This window comes from Emydura macquarii, unplaced genomic scaffold (genome assembly GCF_026122565.2).
Source record: "Emydura macquarii macquarii isolate MOO-44397 ecotype Brisbane River unplaced genomic scaffold, CSIRO-AGI_Emac_v2 contig_1768, whole genome shotgun sequence".
In the NCBI taxonomy this organism is placed as follows: Eukaryota; Metazoa; Chordata; order Testudines; family Chelidae; genus Emydura; species Emydura macquarii.
The window spans coordinates 2,492,524-2,515,851 of NW_027131905.1; the positions used below are offsets into that span (position 1 = coordinate 2,492,524).

Sequence of the window (23,328 nt, forward strand, 5' to 3'; positions counted from 1 at the left end):
TCTTCCCACTGCCCTGGAGCACACATTGTTTTGGGGAGCCACTTCAATACGCTTCCTCTGCCACGGTGGCACATTGCCTCCCCTGGCAGCTGCTTGGAGCTGTGCTGCCCTGATTGCTCAGCTTCTGCCAGCACCTGCTTCTCATTTCCCCAGGGTTGTCCTTCCTGCTCTGGACAGGAGCAAGGCAGAGTTAAGATTCCATCACCTTTGTCTGCATCCCCCAATCATGAGAGAGGGCGTCCTTCAGGAGAGCAGCAGGATATGAGGCAATAATAGGGCCCCAAAAGTAATGGGGCATTCATTGACTTTTTGGCAGAAGTAAAGTTTTGTGCAGCTCCATGTGTGAGGTTCCTCATCGTGAGTAAGTCTTTGATGTTCCTCAGTGGCAGGGGACCATTTAGGGGAGACTAGTGACTTTTTCACACTGGTGCAGAATGTTCTGCGTGGAGCTGCACGAACTTTGGCAGCTATAAGAACAGGTGATTGCTATACCCTGGGAGGGCTAGAGATAGAGAGTGGTGGCCCTGCTCCATAATGGTGTAAATGTAAGATCAGTAGGAGCTAAAATCCTCTTCCTTTCAATCAATATGCAAGAGTAGGCATTACTGTGCTAGGGAATAGGCTGGGGGAGTTCAAAAATCAGAAGGTGGACTAAAAACATCATGATTTAATCTTTTATAAGAATCTCGTGATTTTTAGGTCATCATGATTTTTTGGGGGTTTGATTCATACTTTTTGAATTGTTGGGGTTGGCAATACTGTATGTATTAGTGTATATTACATGTACATGCATGCAAGCTTTTGTGTGTATGTCTATTATATCACACACAAAAGAACATGAAGCCCAGCCAAGTGCAAAGTCAAGCATGCAAAAATTAGGAAATACCAGAATTAAGGTTGCCCATACAATCTTAATGAGTCTTTATTACCTGTTCACATACTTTTTCTATGGGAACTCTGCCCCATTCTGTACATAGGAAATATACATACTTATAGGCAGGGCTGGTAGCAAGGCCTGTTAAGGTTGTTTTACAATCCCATTGTAAGACCCTGTTTTCAGTTGCTTAAAGCTTTATCAAAACTTTTGAACCTTTTGGGTTGAAATTTTCCATGCTGATTGTCTGCCTTTATCTGACTTTTTGGGAAATGATTTAGCTGTTTTCCAAGAATGAGGCTAGGGAAATATATGTTGTTTTGCCCATGTTAACAAATTCTGGCAACTTTTTTTTTTTTTTTTTTTTTTTTTTTTTAAAGAAACTCTAGCATTCCCATGCTTTAGAGTAGGAACTTGAAATTTGGTAGAGAGGGAGTAGCCTTTTTATCAGGGATGTGTCTTTTGCCATCTCTGTGAAAACCTGCCCACATTTGGACCAGTTATAAGTTTTTCAAAATCTCAGTTCGCACCTGCTAAGTACAGACTTGCTAGAGTTTAACAGCTAAAATCTCTGAAGAAATTCATCTTCACTGAGCATGCTCGAGGCTCACACAGCTCTTAGCAGATTGAGCATGTACCATCTCCTCACAGCTCCTAGTGTTGACCAGACTGCATATGTTTCAACTCCACAGAGCAACTGAGAGTGCTTCAGCCCAGGACTATAGGGGGCTGAGAAAGAAGGATTTTCCCTGTAATGGCTGGCTGCTTCAGGCGGGAGTGGGGCCAAGCATTGGAACTGAAACTGAGAGCCTGTTTCTCCTGTGCTTTCATCAACCCCATGGCTGGTACCAGCCAGAGTAGAGGAGGAACTGTTTGACTCGATTCAAATGCAGATAGGACTAAAGCCAGGAAGAGTAGATTGGGAAAAACAGCCTGGTTAGACAGGGAATGGAGTGGTAATGGGGACTGTAACTGAGAGTGGTTGGACAAGGAGGAATGGGGGAAGGGAGTCTCAGACTTGGAGCTGTGAGGGAAGGAAAATAGACTGGAGCCAGAGGACATGGAAGGGGAACACTGAGATTGCAAGGAACTTGGAAGATGGGGGAAACGGACTGGCTGGACAAGGGGACTGGGACTATAAGCCATTGGGGAGAATGGGACATGAGTGCTGAGCATTCAGTGACAACGGGAGTTGCTTGGAGCTGTGCTTGGTGACATAAAGTGCTGTATAATGCTTAGCGTTCTGAAAAATCCGACCCTAGAAGTCTCAAGTTGGGTACTCAGAATTAGTGGATACCTTTGACCTTAGTGTCTCTGTGCCTCAGTTTCCCATCTGTAAAAGGGGAGACAGTATGACCACTTCACATCATACAGATATTGTGACAATAAAATGTTTCTGAAGCACTTCCAATACCATAGCGATGAGCTCCATGGGAAAGCCCTTGAGGAAATTAATAATTCTGTCATCAGAGCAGGGTTTGAATAGTGTGCTATAACTAAGGCCTAAGACCACCTGCTGAACAAATGAGGAGAAAAAATATTGAATAACTGCTCTTTAATTGAGCACCATCCATTCTGGGCAGGGCACTGAATGAGATGGGGTGGGTCCTATGGAAAAATATACGATCATGTAATTAAAGTATTTGTATCATAACGTGCACAAAGGTTGCACACACAACCTTAATTTTGGCAGTTCTTAATTTAAGTGCTTAACATTGCAACCATAATTTTTTTTAACACACACACACACACCCATTATTTATCAAACACTGTTGCTGTGTAAGGCTGAGCACAAGTGACAACCGGAGGACAGTTCATGCAACAAAATAATCCACTCTCTAAAGGAAAAGACAGAGGCAGCGCCCTCGACACAGTGTGAGGCCCATGCTACTTGGGGTAGCATGCAGTGGTTCTGTTCACTTCTGGTAGCCATTCGCAGGCAAAGAACATTCAAGAACGGCCGGAGTTTAGCCCGTGTACGGCCCCGCCTAACAGCCAGCAGCAGCGCTCCTGTCATCCAGATGTTTATCTGTGCAGCAGGGAGCGGCCCCAGACGCAGGGCCACGAATGATAGCCCAGGGCGACGGTGGGCGGGACGCTGCCTCCCCGGTACATTCTGTGGTGCCGCTCTGCTTCTCTCTGGCTGCCTGTGCCTTGGGCTTCAGAGAGGCGCCAGCAGATGGCGGCGCCTCTCCTTGGCTGGGAGAGGAGTCCCGAGCACGTTGTTTCCAGTGTAAACCCTCGCTTTGGTTACAAACCCTGCCTCCCTCCTCTCCCTCCCCCATCCGGAGGCTGTGTTTCTGTCTCACATTCACATCCCAGCCTGTCACTATCTCATCCGAAGGCGAGCATGGCGCAAAGGGGGCCACTCGTGTCTCCGGCAGGGACCCTCCCCAGGACAGCCCTTAGCCTGGCGCTGCTGCTGCTGCTCGGTGCCTGCTGCTGGGCTGCGCGCCCCTCGGAGCAGCGGGGCGGCCAGGACTACAGCTGGGTGACCCGGCCAAGAAGGAGTCCGCGGGAGCTGCTGTTCCGTGGCGGCGGCGGCGACGGAGGCGGCGGCCGGGAGGAGGCGAGTGCGCTGGGGCGCGCAGCCGAAGGAGTGGGGGCCAGGGCGGCTGCTGCTGCGGCGGGGAGTCGCTCCAGGAGAGCAGCATCCTCCAGCCTGGCCAGCGAGCAGGTCTCTCTGATCAGCACCTCCTTCGTGCTCAAAGGGGACGCGTCTCACAACCAGGCCATGGTGCATTGGACGGGCGAGAACAGCAGCGTAAGTAGGGGGCCCTCCCCAGTCCTGGGGGGTGCGGTGCGGTGCGAGGGGGGAGCAAGGCATCGCCCTCCCCAGCGCGGAGCCCAGCAGCTGCCGCCCCTGCACTGGAACTTGCGAGGCACAACCCTCCAGTGACCCCATGGCCCCAGCAGCCCTCCGCGCTGTATTACGGCGGCTGTCCCCTTCCCCACCCCGCTGCCTTGCGGGGAGGGGAGGTCTGGGACCGCGGAGTCGTGCAGCGAGGCGGCCCCTTTGCATGTGTGTCTGGAGGGAGCGGGTGACAAGTGCAGCCCCCGACCGGGCTCAGGCAGGTCCGGGATCGGAAACCAGTCGCCTCCTCCTGGGTGGCCACGGGGAACTCCGGCAGTGGAGGGGCGAGGGGCGCCCAGATTTGGAGGTGGCGGGGGGGAGGGAGATCAGCCCAGGGGAAGCGGCAGCATCCGCAGCCAGCCCCATCCCGGCGGAGCGACTTCCCCTGAAAGTTTGGAAAGTTTCGCGGGGCAGCGTGCGTCCCGCCCAGAGCCGGGGAGGGAGGCTGGGGGAGAGACGGCACCTGGGGCAGCTCTCCCGGGCGGGGGCGGCCTGCTCTGACCTGCTCCGCTGCGTGGGAAGTGGGGGGGCGAAGGGGCAGGTTGGGGTGACTTGCGGGGCCGGGGGAGGATCGGGCCGAGAGCCGGAAAGTTGTTTCCGTTTCTTCTCCTCGGCTGTCAGCCGTTTCGGGAGACTCGGGGCCGGTCAGACCCCGCGTGGCGGTGGTGGGTGTCTATAGAGAGGCAGGGGGAGGGAGGGAGGGAGCGAGCTGCGGCCGGAGGATTATCCCCTCCAGCCCTTCATAAAGTGCCCGATCCAATTGGCGAGGCTCCATCGATTCACCTCAAATCAAGCGTCCGCTGCGAAATCTCCTTTCCCGGCCGCGGCCCGCCTGCCAGGCGTTTGCTAAAAGGCTAGCGAGGCTAAACGCCGGGGCGGAGGGAGGCACTTGGCTGTAAGCGTGTTCGCCCCGCGGACAGGTGGGGCGGGGAGACGCACAGCTGGATCGCCGGCCGGGCGGCCGGGTCATTGATTTCAGGCGGAGCTTCATTCTGGTGCTTGTCACCGCGCAGGGCGGAAGGGTGGCTGGACTCTGCCATCTAGCGCGCACCCAGCCGCAGCCCAGTCAGCTTCCCAGCTTCCCCAGGACCCTCACCCACCTGATTCTTTCTCATTTAACAGTTAGCCTGGACTGTTTTTCAAACACCCTGCCCTGCAGCTGAGAACCGAGCTACCTCTCTCAGGGCCGCCGCTGACCCTGTTCTGGTCTCCCCTGTGCAAGTAGCAGGCAAAGGAAGGCTTCACTCAGCTGTTTGATTTGGTCAAAAATGGGGTATAGTTTAAGGAGTCAGGTGTCTTGATCTCTCAGCTCAGAGACACCCGGGACCGATTCTGTCATATGGTATCAATGAATGGTGAACACTTTATTCTAATGTATTCCTTATACTTTATTATATACTTTTTTTTAATCTTTTAACAAGCTCTCTTTTTACCTACTCATTGACGTTTTATAAAAATACCTTGCTGACACTGGTACTTAGTGGTATGTTTTTTCCACCAAGTTTCATAACTTTTCATCGTTAAAGCAGTGTGTGCCTATTTAAATTAAATAATTATATGAGGCCAACTTCTCTGCTGCGGTAACTCCGTTGATTTAGCTCATTATCTGTTTTTAACTAATATTCAATCTAAGCTAGTCTTTATTTCCTCTATATCCACAGATGATGGGTATATATTTGCACAGATGGTTTCTGGGATTTGCTCCTTCTGAATTTATCCTACAGTGAGACATTATTTCATAACACTGTGTAACATAGGTAAATATTACCCAAAACCAGGCATTGTGTAATGTCTACATAACCACATAGGCAGTGAAAACTTGTTGTGAAAAATCTAGAATGATTTTCTCCCCAAGATTTTAGGTGTTTTTTGTTTTTTGTTAAGTCTCTGTTTTATTTTACTGCAGTTCAGCTGAGATCTTGGCCTATGTTTGAATTTGAGCTTTGCAAATCATGCATAGAGTTCATTTAAACTTGACTTAGTTCAGAAAGCATGTGTTGTATTTCCCATAAATGTATGGATTAGCGTATTCTTCTTTGGGTTGTCAAATCCACTTTGTGCCAGTTCTGCTAGTGGGTCAATCAAGAACAAGAGCTGTCCAAGGCAGATGGTCGAGTTAGCAGTCTGGCTGCTTGTATTAATGCTTATTACATAATCTGATATTTTCATATGTCAGAGTTGGAGTCAGTATCACATAACTTGACACCCAGTTTCTGATTTACTTAGGATGGAAATTTGAACTGATGTCCATTTTCTTTTCATAGAAAGTATTGCAAATCATCAGTAGCATCTGTTTCTCTGGATTTGTCCTTTCCCTGTTTTTGCTTTTAGAATAATGCCATTTCTTTTTGTGGGCAGTGCTTGCAGGCTGTTACGGCTACTTTTCTTTCTTGAAGAGATCACTATTAAAAAGTTGGCTTAAGTTCAGTTTTTGACATACAAAAAAATGTAACAGCTTTCATGCAAAGTCCTCTGTGCTTTAAAATAAATACAGTAATACCTTGCTAATCCACACTCTATAATCCGCATTTAAAACTGTCGGTCTCTCCCCATCTCTCTGCATAGATTTAATAGCAGATGCTGCAGTGAGTGCCTGTATGGCTAGGATTTCATTATTTTACATGATATTATAATATGTTTTTACTAGTATACAATGAAACAGTTTCCTGAACAGCAAAAATACATGACAGTTGTCAGAATGACTATCAGAATGGAATACATTTGATTCATTATCCTTGTTCTTTTATTGTTTGTGCACTTACTGGTTTACTAAACTCAGTAATGTTTGATGGGACTCCACATCATTAGTGCAAATAGATGTTCTCTACTGTATTTACTAATTCAGTGAAAAAATGTTTAGTTGTGCTTTGCTATTTCAAAATCATGCTGTTCAGCATGCCTGCTATCAGCTGGGCTGTCCCAGAGTGGGCTGGACCAATGACCTGACTCCATATCCCATTACCAGACACCTGAACAGTTAGTTCCTTTGCTTGGCATGTTTTTAAAAAGTAGGCACCTGGCAGGAATTTTCATCTCCCCTAATGCATTAGACTTGTCTGCTAACATGTTTGTTTGGCTCTGTTGTAGAATATGAGTTGATGGTAGTTCTTTGAGAGCTATGAAAAACCAAAAGTTGCTACAAAGAAGTGATCTGAGGATTGCAAAGAACTAGTCTGTATGAGAAAAGTGGAAGAAGTGTGTCAAGTTCATGCAGTGAGGATGAGATGAAAATGATACAAGCAAATGTCATTCTGTTCTTCACTCTGTTTGTGAGTTTAAATATCTTAGACAACAAAACAATCCTGTTGCATTTCACTAATGACCTGATCCACAATCTGTTGAAGCCGTGGGAGTCTTCACTGACTTACTGGGCTCTGGTTCAGGCCCTGCGTCCATGCTAAAAAGCAGGAGAAACTTTTTTTACACTTCTGGAATGTATTTGGAGTCAGGAACAATAATCTAAGTGAAGAAATTAATGGAAGTTGTTGCCAATCTTGTGTTACCATTGTAATAATCTCATAACTCTCTTTGACCTCAGTACGGAAGGATGGAGCCAGAAGCCACGAGGGCCTAATCCAAAGCCTACTGAAATCAATGAAAAGATTCCCATTGGTAAGAATGGGCTTTGGATCAGGCCCTGAGTGCCTGCTTGTGAGGTGCTGAGCACCTTCAAATGTCGCTGAGGGTATGTCTACACTGCAGCTGTGAGGTGTGATTTTTCAGCTCACATAGACTCATGCTCACTCTGCTTGAGTTAGCACCATAAAAATAGCATGTGGAGGTTGCACCAAAGGGGGCGGCTTGGGCTAGCCACCCACACTCAGATGCAGAGGGTCAGGCAGGCTTGCACTCAGGTGGCTAGCATGCACCGCCACTCATGCCTCTCTTTTCATCATGCTAGCTCCAGCAGAGTCCGCCTGCCCGCACTGGGAATCACACCTCCCAGCTGCAGTGTAGCTGTAACCGAAGGATGGTGGGAACTTCCTTGGAGGCACTCAGCACTTTGCAGACTCAGGAGCTAAACTAGTTCTCTCGCACTTTACAGGCGTGTGGTGGTTGAAAATTTGACAGCAGTGAGCTCTAGACAACCATATATCCTGTTGAATGCCTGACCTTGTAAAATAAATAAAGGAGAAACACACAGTAGGATTAGTCTCATAAGCTCCCTGATGGAGAGACAAATAATCATAAAAGATGAGTGGGCAGATGCTTCTCAGAAGGATGTTCACCTGCAGGAGTCATTTGTTGAAAACACTGCCATGCAGCACTCGTGTGGATCAAAGACAAATAAATAAATTGGGAAAGGGCTTAGATTGCTTGATGTAAATATATTTTAAAAAGCTCTGTGCCCATCTTGTAAATCCTACTATACCTCAAAGGAAGTGCTTAATTTGTAGTTGCGTGAGGAAGTCATGGATTAAATGGATCCTTTCCCCCCTCTTTTCTCTGCTTTAGAACTCTGCTGTGTACTTTTATTATCCTTTCTCAGTGTAGTTATTTTTCAGAATTAAGGAAATGTTGAGTTTGATAACAGAGGGGAGTATACAGTTGCAATGGCTGTAAAGTGAGCTTGAATATCTAGGAAGATCACTGAACACTTCCTTATTCTGTTAATAGAGACCTGTGCAGGGAGCCATGTAAATTGCTTCCTGTTTTCCATCCTCATTACTTTGTTTTGTATTCTGAAGAATTAATTATTCATAAATTCCATAAACAGCAAGATTGTCCCTGACCTTTCCTGACAGTAGTCTGTCTAGTTAAAAACATTGTTGGGGATGCAAGCCTCGCAAAGCTGGTACTTTTAATGTCAATAGCGTAGCTGGCTAGTTCATTACTACAGGCATTGCTTGCCCTCCCCCTTCCCCTATTGCTTCAAAGTACAAGGAGAGCTGTCTTGCACTTCTACTTCCAAACAAAGGTTCTTGCAAGTGGGACTAATTATCAAATAATTTCCTAACCTGTCCTAAAAAATCATAAACTGGAGGCTTGACAGTTGGGTTGCACAATGTGCCATTAACATCCTCAAGAGTTATTGATTGGTATTCACTTATCTGATAAAGTAACAATACTTTTTCTATCCAGATGTATTTCACAATATTTACAGTTTGCCATTTCTACAAATCATCTTTATGCTGTGCTAAATTTAATATGAATCTTTTCAAGTTTACTAGGAATAGAGTACTCATATCTGATTTAGGGAAATATAATTTATTAGTGAAAAGCTTTAAACAAACAAATTGTCTTTAGAAGTAGAGAACTTAAAGCCATTCAGTGCTTCTGTGATTACAAAGTAAACAGTTTCTTCACAGTATTTGACTCTTACTGACCCTCAGAGGGAATATCTATTTTACATTAGTGTTCAATTGTATTTAAAAAAAATCTGAATTAAGAGAAGTACTTGAAGAATGAATCTTATATTCAAATTTGATCTTGATTCGTTAGATGCTGTGTGCAGACTGCTAAAGTGTTGTGAACAGGACTTCAGCCAACTAGTTCTTAAGTCTTCCGTTTCACAGTGCCTGTACTTCCTTTTTTTGTTTGCTTGACAATATTAAGTCTGTGCAGTCACTCATTTGCCCAGTAGGTTGGTGTCTTGGTCCTGTGTAGCCCTCATAAATGTGTAGCACAGGGGTATGGTAAATGCATTTATATACCTAATAAGATTCAGTATTTAGTAGCTGTTTATCAAAGAAAGAAAGGTCTGTTGTATACATACGGCAGTTACTGTACATAGGAATTTATCCATTTTAACAGTCTGGTTAATCCAGATTTTTCATTATTTGGTTAAACAAGTATTTTGTTTAATTGAAATGTTCCTTTTTGCAATGCAGCTTCACCATATATGATTTATGCAATTCAGTAACCACTAAGTGTATTCTTTTGGCAGTTATTTTATTTAATTAGTTTTCTGTTTTGTTCAATTTGCAATAAATTGTGCTGTTGGACTCCATAAAGAAGATTGACTTCAATATTAGTGTAGCAATATCTGTAACTGTGAATGTCATTATTTATCCAAACTAACCAGAACTCCATCTTGGTGATTTTTGGTTCTCTCTGTCAAGAATGGCCAGATTATACTGCTTATGGGACAAAAAGGAGTGCATAGTCAAAAATCCTGACTTCCTGGACTTTGATAAATGACAGATGTATTGCAGACTGAAAGGCAAGTTCCCCATAGGGAGGGTTTAAAAAAAAAAAAGATTCTTTGAGATTTTGGTGAGAATAAAAACAATACGTTATTCTGAAGGGACCTGCAGAATCTCACATCAAAAGCTTCTTAGTGATCTCTTAACTGGCTGAACTATATTCTAAGTTTAATATATAAAAATAAAACAAAACATAAACTTTGCAGCTTGTATTATTTTTTCCTCCATTTTACAGTTTTCCCCTTCTTTTTGAGGCTCTCTGTACCTCAACAATTCCATCTAGTGAAGGGTAGGGGCAGCATCTCCGTAGACACAGACAACTCCATGCCACTGTCTCCTGAGTAGACTTCTGAAATTGACCCATAAATTCATAATTAAATGTTTGCTCCAAGCCCCTGCTTTTATGTGTGTGGGGTGGGGGTGGGGGGAAAGGATATATTAGATTTTGGCATTACATGATTGCTCAAGGAGAGGAGTAGAGTATAAAGTAGTACCTCCCTATTCTTATGGCCAGAGGCAAGCCTTGGTGCTTGGAGGAGGGTGGGGGGGAATGAAAATGGAAGTAAAAAAAAATTTAGCAACTAATAATAAAGAAAGATGTAATATATGAAACAGTAATCTCTCTAATACTGCAGACACACAGTGTGTGCATGGATAAACAAAACCAGAATTTATAATATCTCATTAGAGATGTATCTAAGCTTTTGGCATCAGGAATATATCCTGAAGCGGAAACTTCTGACACTACCCTTCACAGATTTGACAATATTAGAAATCTATAAATAGAGAAGTTTAGAGTGGGTAATGAAAAAACTCCTTTTAATGCTACTGAAATTCAGTGAGTAGGAGAATATTTTGGAAGGACGAAGTAGGGAAAACGATGATTATTTTACTGAAGAACGGGGACTGTCCCATCTGCATAGGGACTTTGAGTGTGTGTATTCAATGGACACATTTATATTGGGGAGGCTGAGAGGTGGGCAGTGACATTTCTCCAAACTGAGGAAAACTTCATACCACCAGAAGTCTGAGCCCTAGTGTATTCCCAAATAATGTGTTTCTACCACTCTGTCAATTAAGGCCAGCTAGATTAGCATTAAGATAAAGAATATGTGATATGACGTAAGTAGAATCCTTGTTGCACCTGAAAACAAAACTTGGTTTATACAAATAAAAAACAAGTTGGAAGTGTGTTTCAGTGGAGTCTGGTTGACACCATAACACATCAGAACATTCTCTACACAAAACTGACACCTTTAAATAACCCGAATGTCTAGAATGAACTGTTAAGCGATCCAACTGGTTCCTCAATTCTTAGTATATTATTTGTATTGGTAGCACCTAGGAGCTGCAGTCATGGACCAAGACTCTATTGTGCTAAGCACTGTACAAACTGACAGAAAGCTCTTTGGGGCAGGAAGTATCTATCTTGCAGTCTACACTTTAATCCCTCGTACACTCACTGGTTAGAAGAAATGAGTTTCATGTGCAATAGGCATTGGTGCATGGAGATTGTGTAACGTACACCTAACATCTGCACAAACGGATACCCCTTTAACACATGGATATTCAGACAGGTTGACACATGTTGCAAACTCATTTGAAAAAGTTTTCCTAAATAGATACATTTATGTTGTTGATGAGTTTATTATTAGAGTTATGTTGTTGTAAATTTAATAATCGTAGCTAAAAACAATATTTTATACTGTTTTTGGCAAGTTCTGTAGTGTGTATGTATCATTGACTTATTCAGCAATACCTGACGGAATGCAGTGGAAAGACTTTGGCCATGATCTTGCAGACACTTAAGCACACTTGTAATGGTACTAACAGCAATAGCTCCAATGACTTCAACAGAGCTATTTATATGAGCAAAGCTATTCACATGTTTAACTGTATTAATGATTGGGGCCAGTGACTAAAAATTCACTTAGTGAAAGTTAATCAGAATTCTGAAGGACATTAAGAAGGATGATCCAATGTTTAGGACAATAGCCTGAGACTCAGTTCAATTCCCTGTTCCATCACAGACTTCCTGTGTGACCACAGGCAAGTCACTTAGTCTCTTTGTGCCTCAGTTCCTTATCAGTAAAATGGGATTTAATTTCCCTACCTAAGAGGATTGTTGTAAGGATCAATAAATGTGTTAAGATTGTGAGGTGCTCCGATACTATGGGAGCCATATATGTACCTAAAATAAATGAGATTTTCTTTAGTCTTGAAGATTTTTATCTTTCTTGCAACTATATCATAATGCATTTAAATTGTGGAATCCTAGAAATCAGAGATGGAAAAATTCTGCCAAGTCTTCTAATTTACCCTGCTAGTAATGCATATTTGTTGCCATGAATGATTCTTGTAGTGCTTAGTTCAGTCAACGTCTTAAGTGACTGGGCTTCCATCACATCTGCAGGCAGATTATTCAAAAGTCTGAGTTCTCACTGTTAGGACAGTTTTTTCTTTTCTTTTCTTTTCTTTTCTTTTCTTTTCTTTTCTTTTCTTTTCTTTTCTCATAATTCAACTTAAATTTTCCTTTTCTTATTTTTATCTCATTATTCCTAGTTACTCTATTACACTACCTAGAATAATTTTGCTTCCTTATTAGTCTTCATATCCTTCAGATTCTTCTAAACTGTAATCATGTTTTCCCTTTAGTCATTATTTCATTAAGTAAAATTCATTTAAATCTTCCTTTTTAAAACAGTCTTGCCAGCTCTCTAATCATGGCACCTAGATACCATGGTGACTAACCCTTATTATAAGTACAGACAAAGAGAGTATAGTTCTTTTCTGAATTTCCTCCAGTTTCTCTTTCTTTATTATCTATAAAACTGTAGAAAAGTTGTTAGTAAACTGTGATTCATTCTTTTTATAATGAGAATTTAAAAGTACTTTGATAAATTTGGCCATTAGTTAAATTCCAAAAAGTTAAAGCTCTTTTTTATGCATAGCTTAAAAGAACATTGTTTGTTAATATTTTGTTCTTTTAGATGGAATCAATAAATTAACTATTTATATGTGTTCCTGCCCATTTTCCCTAAGATCTGTCTCTCTTATGCCTGACTTTTTAAGCACATGCCAGGTAGTTGAGCTTACATGGAGCTGGGTAGTAATTTTTCAATGTACTGGTTTTTTGGCTGAAAAATGTCAGTTCATCAAACTCACAACAGTGTGTGAGACGGGTGATTTCAACAAATTTCCCAATTTGAAAAATTGGACAATAAGTTTCAAAATTGTCAAACAGGGATGTCTTGACAATTTCAAAATGAAAAGTTTCTCCTTTGAGTCAAAATGACTGTTTCAAGAGCTACTAAATTTAGACTTTAAAAAGTTGTCAAAATTATCAATTGACCTGAGTCACTGAATCAAATTTGTGGGTTTTTTGTTTTTTTTTTAAATTTTCAGTTCACAACATTTTTTGTGATTTTTGACTTTTCGTCCTGATTTAGGATGGGAAGGTGTTTTTTAATCTCAGTTTTTTTCTTGTATGTGAAAACTGTTTTCCTTCCAGCTCTGTGGACAATACTGTAGAATACAGTCCCCATTCTCAGCTACTGGGAAGCAGGAGAGTGTCCTAGTCCCCAGTGGAGACAGAGAGCATATTTTATATCACCCTTGGGCTAATGTGTGTTGGCTAGGTAGGTGGCAAGCTACATTGTGTGCATTGCTAGTCCATGCAAAAAACATGCTCATGTTGTTATTGATGTTATTGTTACTTGTCCTCTCTCCCCAGAATGTTAGAGCTGTGGAGAAGGGATTGTCTTTTTCTCTGTTTGTACAAGAGCTAGTACAATGGGACCTTGGTCCTTGACTGTGGCTCTAGAAGATGCTACTGTAATACAAATAAATAATGGTGGTGATGACTGAGAATTGAGCTGTTCGGCCATTCAGCTCTATGTGAAACTTCCATCTCCCTAGACTCTCTCATTAAGCTACTGCATAACGGAGTTGCTTTTCTCAGCTATTAGAGAATAACCTGTTTATGATTAATGCATACCCCCATTCGCTTCCAACAACCATCATTCCTGAAAGGCAGATGCTTGAGGGAGTGAAGTTAAAGGCTAGCAGGAATATATTGAAACTGCACTTTAAGCTTGGGGCAGTGTTTCACCTTTTTCAACATGACCAGTTTTGAAGAAGTATTTGTTTCTTTACCACAAACATGATTGCACCAGGAGATTGTAGACTGTCACTGTATCCTCCAGGTGTCTAGCTCTGTAAGATGTTCTTCAGTGTCTGGCTCCCTGAAAGTGCCCTATCAGTTGTTTCTTTTGCAGGATTGGAATTGCCTGTGGGTCTTTCACACACAAATCATGAGCAGAGCTCATTAAATCTTAGTGTTGCCTCTCTGTGGTAGGCAAGTAATGTTCTGAATATCCATATTTGTTCCCTTTGTGGATCTACATGCTGCCTTGGATTCACCTATCTCTCATCTACTGACTGCTTGCAGTCTGAGTTTTCCATCTCTATAATCTTTCTGACCACTTTAAAGACACTGTCAAAGGTGGGAGACCTAAAATTAGACCTGGCAGCTGTTCTTTGGTTTGTGGATCTGCATGTGTACATCACTTCTCCCATCTTCTGTCTTCTCATTCTGTGAACAGCAGGAGTATTAGTAAATGAGAAACACCTGATCAGGATTCTTATATATTTATGTTTCCCTTGTGATTAGAATAAAGCAGGCAGCTCTGTGAGGTGCTCACATGGAATCCTTTACATGGGCTGGGCTGCCGAGCAGAGAGACTGGGAGCTTATCTAAGTTGCAGCTCTTGTTTTAGAGGAGCTGGTAGACTTTTGTAGGGCTCTGGAAGTCCCTCTAAAACAGTGGTGCCCAACTTTTCCAGCCTGCAGGCCAAATACATGATTTCAACCCAGTCAAGGGGCTACAAGGAAGAGTTTGGGCAGATTGTCTGCCCTGTTCTGCTTCCTCTTTATGGCTCAGGCAGCATAGAGGGAGCAGAAACCACCCACAAGTTCTGGCTGGGAACCTCTCAGCTCAGGAGGTACAATGGGATCAAAGAGGCATAGTCCCTGGTTTACCATAACCAGCCGATAAGAGTTAGAGAAGCTCCCAGACTGCTCTTGCATCTGTCAGGGTTGGGACAGAGAATCAGGGAGTCATAACTGGCTGTTGGTTCTGAGTTTCTCCTCTCTTGAGTTGGTCTTGGCGGCTGTGTAGCAGAGGGGAGTCAGCACTAGCAGAGCAACTCCAGAGCTGATCCTGCTCTCTTTAGGGCTCCCACAGTCTGGCAAGGAAGTAGACAGTGGAGCAACCAGAGCCATGCTTACCCCTCTTAGTCCTTGTTTCAGGCTCTCTATAGGCTCAGGTAGACATCACTGCATTGGCTACATGAGGCTCACATTTGGAAGATTACCTCTGCAGTCACATGGTCTAGAAATATTTTTGAAAGAAAGATGAGATTCAGCACAGTCTACGTAAACATATCATGTGGTTTGAATCTGCCTTGTGGTCTCTGTTTGATATCCTTACCATGGAGGGTACAGTCATCACCTCCCTGGGTGGATTTGACTGATCACTTTGGAAATGAAAAGCTCCATATCCCATTACCAATCATCCAGCTATGTAATCTATCTCTGTCTGTACACCGAATCTAAGTTTTTCTATGTTCCTCCTCGCTTTGGTATCTGTGTCACGGAGTCATCCAACCTCAGTCACTCCAATTTAATAAAAACTCTTCTAAATATTATGTTTAATATACAAATGAGGCTCTGTGGTGGACCATGCAGGACTATGCAATTTGCTATCGTCCCTGATATCGCTATGGATATTGTTATCTGAATTTAGTTAAAATATTAGAAGATACTCCTAATTCATATGACACAATCATAGAAATGTAGGGCTGGAATGAATGTCGAGATCTCATCAAGTTCAGCCCCTTGCGTGAAGGCAGGAACAACTAAACCTAGACCATCCCTGACACGTATTTGTCCAACCTGTTCTTAAAAACCTCCAAGGATGGGAATTCCACAATCTCTCTGGGAAGCCTATTCCAGAGCTTAACTACCCTTGTAGTTAGAAAGTTTTTCCTAATATCTAACCTAAAATCTTCCTTGCTTCAAATTAAACCTATCACTTCTTTTCCTACCTTCAGTGGATGTAGAGAACAATTGATCACCGTCCTCTTTATAACAGCCCTTAACGTATTTGAACTGTTCTCAGGTCCCCTCTCAGTTTTCTTTTCTCAACACTGAATATGCCCAGTTTTTTAACCTTTCCTCACAGGTCAGGTTTTCTAAACCTTTTTTCATTTTTGTTGCTCTTCTCTGGACTCCCTGCAATTTAGCCACATATTTAATAAACTGTGGTGACCAGAATTGGACACAGTATTCTAGCTGAGGCCTCATACTGATATGGCTTTTTGCAAAGTGTGCCTCATTATTCCTTTCTGTTGCTACCTATTGGTAACAAATCCCTTTTCCATGAAATTAAATATTTACAAGCTGTGACATAGTGCAGCTATTGAATAAGAATACATCTGCAAGAATTAAAATGAATGACACATCTTTGAAAAACAAACGTGAGCTGCGGAGAGTAAAGACAGCAAATGTATGTGACGCTATCGTGGTTGGGGACTTCACACAATTAGGCAAAGGTGAAGTTAAAAGCAACAAGAACGGCTGATGCCACTAAATGAAAACAACGCACTAAGTCAGTTGTTTCACTGATATCAGCAGTTGCTGTGTGGTCACTGCAGTTTATGGACTAAAGGAGATTGGAAGAACTAGAATGTTTTGCTCTAATATGAAAGTGACATTGTCTTAAGGAACTGGAATTATAATAATTGAAAATGTTTCAGGTGAATAAATCGTGCATTTTATTTTATAGACAAGAACATTAGAGAATGTGCATGTGTATGAAACTGTGTGTGTGTGTGTGTGTGTGTGTGTGTGTGTGTGTTCTTACACAGCAGATCTCAAATTCAGGCCTCTGTTAGCTTTTCATTGCTGGTAAGTTTGACTATTACTGGTCTTTTAGGGCTCAATCATATCTTTGCCTCCAGCTCTGAGCAAGGGGCAATATGCCCTTGCACTGCCCCAGGAACAGATGAGAAGGCACCGTGTGTATCCTGTACCAGGTGCAGCATACATATATCTCCACTCCTCACCCAGCTGTGTGGAGGAGGGTGATGTGGCTGCTCTAAAGAGGCTGATTTTCTCTGCATGCTGTTCCACACGGTCTGGGTAGCACTCACTCGCCTCTGTCAAGTTTTGACTTTTAACTTTTGTAACTTTACTTTTGTTTTATTGTTTTAATCAAAGCCAGTGAACTCTGATGATATATTTGGTCTTGCTATGGAAAACAACACAACTACTCATGCAAATAAATAGAAACACTGTATTTTAATAATGGCAACTTACGTGAGGACTGCAGTAGGAAATAGGTCAATGCAGGGAAGGGTATTAAGATCAAGCTGGGGAAGGAGGGCCACTGGATCTGTGCTTGGGCAGCAAGATCAGGTACCATGTGAAGTTATTGTGAAGTTTCTGTCACCTTAGGCCAAAGTCTTTTGAAAACTTTTATTCTGGTAAGCCATCAGCAGACCCAGAAAATAGACCCCTACTGGTTTTGAACAAAAAATGTAGGTTTGAGGTTAGACAAAGGAATTTGAATTCTATCCCCCTTGTGATGCTGGTAGACCTGGTGCCAGCTCTTGCCAAGCCAGTAGGCTTCAGCTGAGCACTGACAGTCATAGCTGGAAACCAGACCATCTCACCTATATGTTAATATTGTTCAAGAAAGGTGTTAGACTTCTAAAGATATATTTAGACTCTATAAAATGCTTGTAACTTGCTGCACACATTAATCTTACTTGTAATGTCTGTATCCCATGCTATAAGGTAATATGTAAGGTTTGCTTTATATGTAACATGTACTAAAGTTATATGTAAGTTTTGTTCTGAATTTGTGAACCCAGGCAGGAGGAGGGTTCATCAAGAAAGACTGTCAAAACTAAGTGGCCATTGTGAAGCATCACGATACAAAGACTGGCTTACGGCCCTGTCACACTAGTGATGATACTATATGCAAGAAAGCACGTCCTATCAGCTTGAATTCTGGAAGAAGGAAATAAAGATAGCTGAGATGAAAATTCTTCAGCTGTTTGCTGTTTGGACTCTCACAGGGCTGGAGCTAGGAAACAAAAGCAGACATCCCTAGGGTCAACCTGGGTTAGCCCTAAAAGACATTCAGTGCTGACAGATTCCTACAGCTGTCACCTTTTGAAACGAGAGACAGTAACTTGTGTGTATATGATGCCTGCTTTAATCCATAAATAACTCTTATTTCTTTTTCCTAGTTAATAAATCTTCAGTTAGTTTATTACAGGATTGCCTTTAAGCATTGTCTTTGATGTGAAATCTAAGGTACAAATTGACATGGGGTAAGTGACTAGTCTTTTGGGACTGGATATTTTGTGGTCTTTGGTATAGGTGACCATTTATTACTAAGTTCATCTTGCCTAAGTGGCAAGATAGTCTGGAATGCCCAAGGGACTTTCTGTGACTCCATGGTAAGACTGTTATATTGCAGCAGAGTGATGGGGTATATAAACCCCACACTGGGAAACCAGGGGTTAAGGGCTCATTCTGGGCCCAGCCAGCATTGCCCCGACATACCTGCAGCAAATGCTCCATCAGGTGGAGCACTTAAAAGAGAGAGGAGTGGCTCATTTGGGAGGCAGAGCTAGAAGGAAACTGACCTATAGCCCACAGCTCTAGCAGAACTGCATCAGGCCCTGAGTCCGGTACCACTGCCCCCCAAGAAGAGTCCTCCCTGATGGAAGGGAGGCTCCATCCCTGGGACAACCAGAGGAAGGAGGGATATCTTTCCTCCCGTTTCCCCTGCTGGTGAGTCATGGACATTAAGAATCCCCTCCCCACAGCCCCCCTGCTGGGCACAGATTACAGTGCAACCACTAGGCCATGCTCCCCTTGCAACATCAAGGGGGGCACCCTTACAGTCAGTTCTCATTTTTTTTTATTGGGTTGGTGGAATCTAATTATAGAACATACCACCAGTTTGGGGTGTCTGTCCTGAGACTGGCACTCACAGTGGTGAACTACTCCAGATAGTGTGACACCTTTCCTGCCCCAAATTGAAAGAGGTCCAGATTTGAGTCTTTGGCTCCTGAATATTCTAAGCAGCAGCAATATTATGTATTGTAACGAGAACTCGGGATCTTGAAAATGATCTATAAATATTTTGATTTAAGTAGTATTTTACTTCCAGCAGAATCGCTTAAAATAGCGAACAAGACATAAGAGGGTGTGGTGACCTGAAAAAGCATTGCCACACCCAACTGTGTGCAATTGTTAAAATAACTTTTTATTTTCATTTGCTATTAAAATCTAGTAGCAGGTTCCGACACGGTGAGGAACATGTATTGTCGCTTGAGTTAGAGACTGTTATTTCAGGGGTTGAAACATACAGGAAAAACTGTCATCTTAATGGAGGTTTTTTTTAGAAATATTTCAATAATTCATTCATTTGAAAGATGGGATACATATCCTGAATGTTTTCTCTGTTATCTGAAGTTAGTTTAATGCTAGTTAAATTGACAATCTTGTCTGCTTGAGGATTAATCTTGAATTCAAGGCATTATTCGCTTGGTACATGAGTAGTCCAGTAGATACTCTTAACTACAAGTGAGGTCTCATCTTTTATTTATGAAAGTTTACCTATCATTATTCAAATGTCTGGCCCTTTCAAAATCATTAAAAATATGCCTTTGATGTCTGAATGCTCAACTTTAAATAGTCAATCCTTCCTTGTGCTGTGTGGGAAAGCAGTTTTGGTGTACACAAGCTTTGCATCTTGTTAGCTCAAGGTTTCTATGGCATAATTAAACTTGGTTTGCTGGTTCAATAAAAACTGTTAGTGGAAATGTAAACACCCCCCCTCCCCCCCAAACTGTCTGATCAAATGGAGAGTCAGGGCAATGGCTTGAAGCCCATTTAGTGTGGTTTAAAAAAAAAAAAAAAAAAAAAAAAAAAAAGCCTGACTATTGCCTTTCTGTTCCCTAAAGCTTTGGGAAGAGCTGGGGGTAAAGGTCATTTGAAAACCTTCTTGCCCATTCTTATTTATGAATGTCTCATGATCTTTTTACAAAGGGATCTAGCTCTTCCTCTACAGTTTTAAAATTAGCTAGAAGGGCAGCAATGAAATCATTCCACTGTGTGACAAGTTAGTGGGCTGTCTAACTCTAGGCCCTCTCAGCTAGTACAAATCAGCCTAGTTCCATTGACTTAAGTGGAGCGATATTAAATTACATCAGCTGTGGATCTAGCCTCTAAAGTTTTTTCTTCTATAATTCTCATTTGAAAAAAAGAGGAGGAACAAGTGTGTGGTAGAGTGTGTACCCCAGAGAGGGCCTGAAGGGGTTACTATGGGCTGAGGGGCCAGTTAGGTACTTGGCGGCACCTAGAGGTAGAGTCAGGCTTTATTGAACAAGAAGCCCAGTTGCACAGCATTGGATTATAAAGGCAGGAAGTTTGCAGCAGACAGAGTCTGCAGGCAGAGAGTCTGCAGGACCGCTCTGGGAGCAGAGAGGGAGAAGAAGAGGAAATAAGCTGGGGTTCTAGGTGTGGAAGAAGGGTCAACCCCAGAGGAGCTATGGGGAAAGAGAGCCTGCAAAGGTAGGTAGAAAGAGGCTCAGGGAAACAGCAGCCAGAAGTAGAATGGTGTTGACCAGGGCTGGAAGCCAGTGTAGAGAGTGTGTCTGGGTTTCCCCACTAGCCATTGGAAGTGTTACAGGAATGTTGGAGATGCCAATCAGATAGGTAGTCTGGAGAGAGGTTTTTTTTTTTACCCTGGAAGGGGAGGACTATATAGTGACCTGACTGGAGGGCTGATTCAAAGGCTGGAGGGCTGATTCACCTGACTGGGTGACCTGACTGGAGGGAGCACCTTGACTTGTGGGGAGAGAGAGCGAGAGAGAGGGGGCTACAGCTTGAATAACTGATGGAAGAGAATGCCTGATCAGGAGAGAGTTGATCCCCAGAACACCCACAAAGAGGCGGCACCTGTGGTGAGTGAACCTCTTCACATGGTGATGGAAGAAGGGAGGAAAGAAACAGCAGTGAAGGTACAGGAGAACCAGGACCATACGGAACAGACCCAGATAACCACTGGTCCTGCATTCCTATCTCTGCATTTGTCACCTTTTTGTCTCTTCACCATTCTCTTTCTCTAACATTTTTATTCATTTTTATTGCATTTGTGTAGAAAGAATCTGTTAGCTCAGTCATAAACCTTCCCCCTTTTCTCTCTTTGCTCTTTTATTTTTATTCCCTTTTTGGCCTCATTGCTGCTTTTCTGTGGATTTGTTTTTCATCTTTTTTCCTTCTTTCTTTTTTGTATTCGGTTTTTCAATAGCTGCAGGGTCAGCAGAAGTAGAACAGAATAATACTTTACATATGGAAGGGCTGGCAGCTGAAAGGAAACTAATAGCCAGGTCAGTTTCCCTCTGCAGCCACTTCATACAGAAGGAAAGGGACTGGAATTAGTTAATGGCCTTCTGCATCAATCTCTGCTAACTGAGCCAGCTGCAGAGGAAAAGTGGCCCAGACTGCACAATTCTAGTCACTTTTCCTTTGAAGAAGGCTGTCTATACAAGGTCTGATCTAAAGAAATGCAGAGCATTGTAGCATTACACTGAGTACCAAATGGGCTGTACAGTTTTCATGTCTGCTAATCAAGATGCATCTAGGGCAGTGGTTCCTCACCTTTTTGAGTGAAAGCCCCACTAGTTAACACTAGGTAAAACACATGCCCCTCACCACCACCCCCGTCCGGCCCCCTCATTGGCCATAAACACATATAATCCCTATAAACACACATGATGATAACAACACTAAATTACATTAATAATAATTACTCTTACCTGAGTAAGAAGCTAAGCCTTCCCTGGCGCAGTCACCACCGCATATGCTGTGTGGCCCCGCCTCTTCCCCTCTCTTATGGACTGAGGGTAGTGGAGGTGGCGGATGCTGGCAGGCTGTCTGGGGCTGCTCCAGGCCCCCACCGTTGCGGGGCTGCTCCGCTCTGGCTGGGCATCCGGCTGGCATGGGACGGGCGAGCGGGGGGGGCTGTTTCTCCGGTCTGGCTGGCACAGAGTTCAGGGCTGCTGTGCCTGGCTGGCTTGGGGCTAAATGACCTCAATATTACTGAAGCCTCATGGACCCCTTGTAATCTTTGGCACCCCCACAAAGGGGTTGCACACCCCAAATTGGGAACCATTGTTCTAGGGTGACTGTAAATCATGGTGGATGTCTGTCATAGTGGAGTGAACCTGCCATATATAACAAGTCTTAAATGAAATCCCTAACTTGCTATTTGTACAAGGCTGAACTTGATGGGAAATCTGGGATATTTTCTGGATTACACTCAGTATGGCAACTTCCTTCTTTTTTTGTACTTACTGTAACATATGCAAACTCAGTTTATTAAGTATCCTTATTGTGGAGACTGAAGTAATATTTTAATAGGTAGTATTTTTATAGTCAATGTAGAAACATTTTGGTTTCCCCCCCACCCTCTTCTTTCGCTGTTTGGATGAAGGAACAAGAGTGTATCAAATCATGTCTGATTTTAATGAAATTCTTGCATGCACATACTGTAGAACTTAGGTAATGGTTTAAACAGTCTAGTTAAAGAGTGAGAGATCTGTATATGCTCAAAAGCTTGTCTCACCAATAGAAGTTGGTCCAGTAAAAGATAGTAACTCACCCACCTTGTGTTTCAAGTTAAAAAGGACACTGTTAGTAGATTAACTTGGTCTCTCCTTCCTTATGTCTTGATTTAGAACTGTCAGGTGAGGGGCATTCATATTGTCTTGTTCAGTCTGGCCATTTAAACTCTTTGGAAGGGAGCATTTTTCTTATTTTGATACTACTTTTTTAATCTTCATTGTATCAGAATGCATATTACCCAGTGCTTTTTTGGTCCTATAAATTCAGAAACAGTGACATATTTGCCCTAAATTTATTCCTGTATTGATTCCAGAGGTGTAATCAGTCCCAGTTTTCACAGTGGAGTCAAAATGTTGTTAGCCCCTATGATGTTGCATGACAAGGTAGTTATATGCCAATGTTAAGTCACAATATGTGGACATTTACTTGTTGATGTAGTATGCTGTCTGCATGTGATGATGCAGATGCCACCATGTTGTGATAGGACAAAATTTGTGCCTATAGACAAGCTTTTCTGAAAGGACAAGCCTAAGTGATCTTGAAAAAATGAACCTGTTTAGGTTATGAGGAAAACAAGGTCAATTAGAAGTTCAGAAAGCAAAAGCTAGCACTAATTTATCACTTAATTAATTTCTTACAGGGTCTTTGTTATATGTTGATGTCATGGTAGGGGTCTGCTGTTGACTTCCAAATCAGGAGGAAGGGCATTTCTAGAACAAATAACAAAAATATCCAAATACAAG

The 23,328-nt window shown here is 42.8% G+C and overlaps 1 protein-coding gene and 1 long non-coding RNA gene across 4 annotated transcripts in view; both read left to right on the top strand.

Moving 5' to 3' along the window:
* LOC137158625 (uncharacterized) overlaps window positions 1–1,703 on the top strand; it is a 42,667-nt gene extending 40,964 nt beyond the window's left edge. The window contains exon 3 of the long non-coding RNA XR_010921465.1: window positions 1,567–1,703. This is a non-coding gene — a long non-coding RNA (uncharacterized lncRNA). The remainder of the gene's footprint in view (window positions 1–1,566) is intronic.
* A 761-nt stretch (window positions 1,704–2,464) lies between these two features.
* The window catches only part of SORCS2 (sortilin related VPS10 domain containing receptor 2), a 549,270-nt gene continuing 528,406 nt past the window's right edge, over window positions 2,465–23,328 (top strand). For all 3 annotated transcript variants that reach the window (XM_067556436.1, XM_067556437.1, XM_067556438.1), the window contains exon 1: window positions 2,465–3,638. In XM_067556436.1, coding sequence (XP_067412537.1) covers window positions 3,054–3,638 — 585 coding nt within the window. In that variant the 5' untranslated portion in view covers window positions 2,465–3,053. The remainder of the gene's footprint in view (window positions 3,639–23,328) is intronic.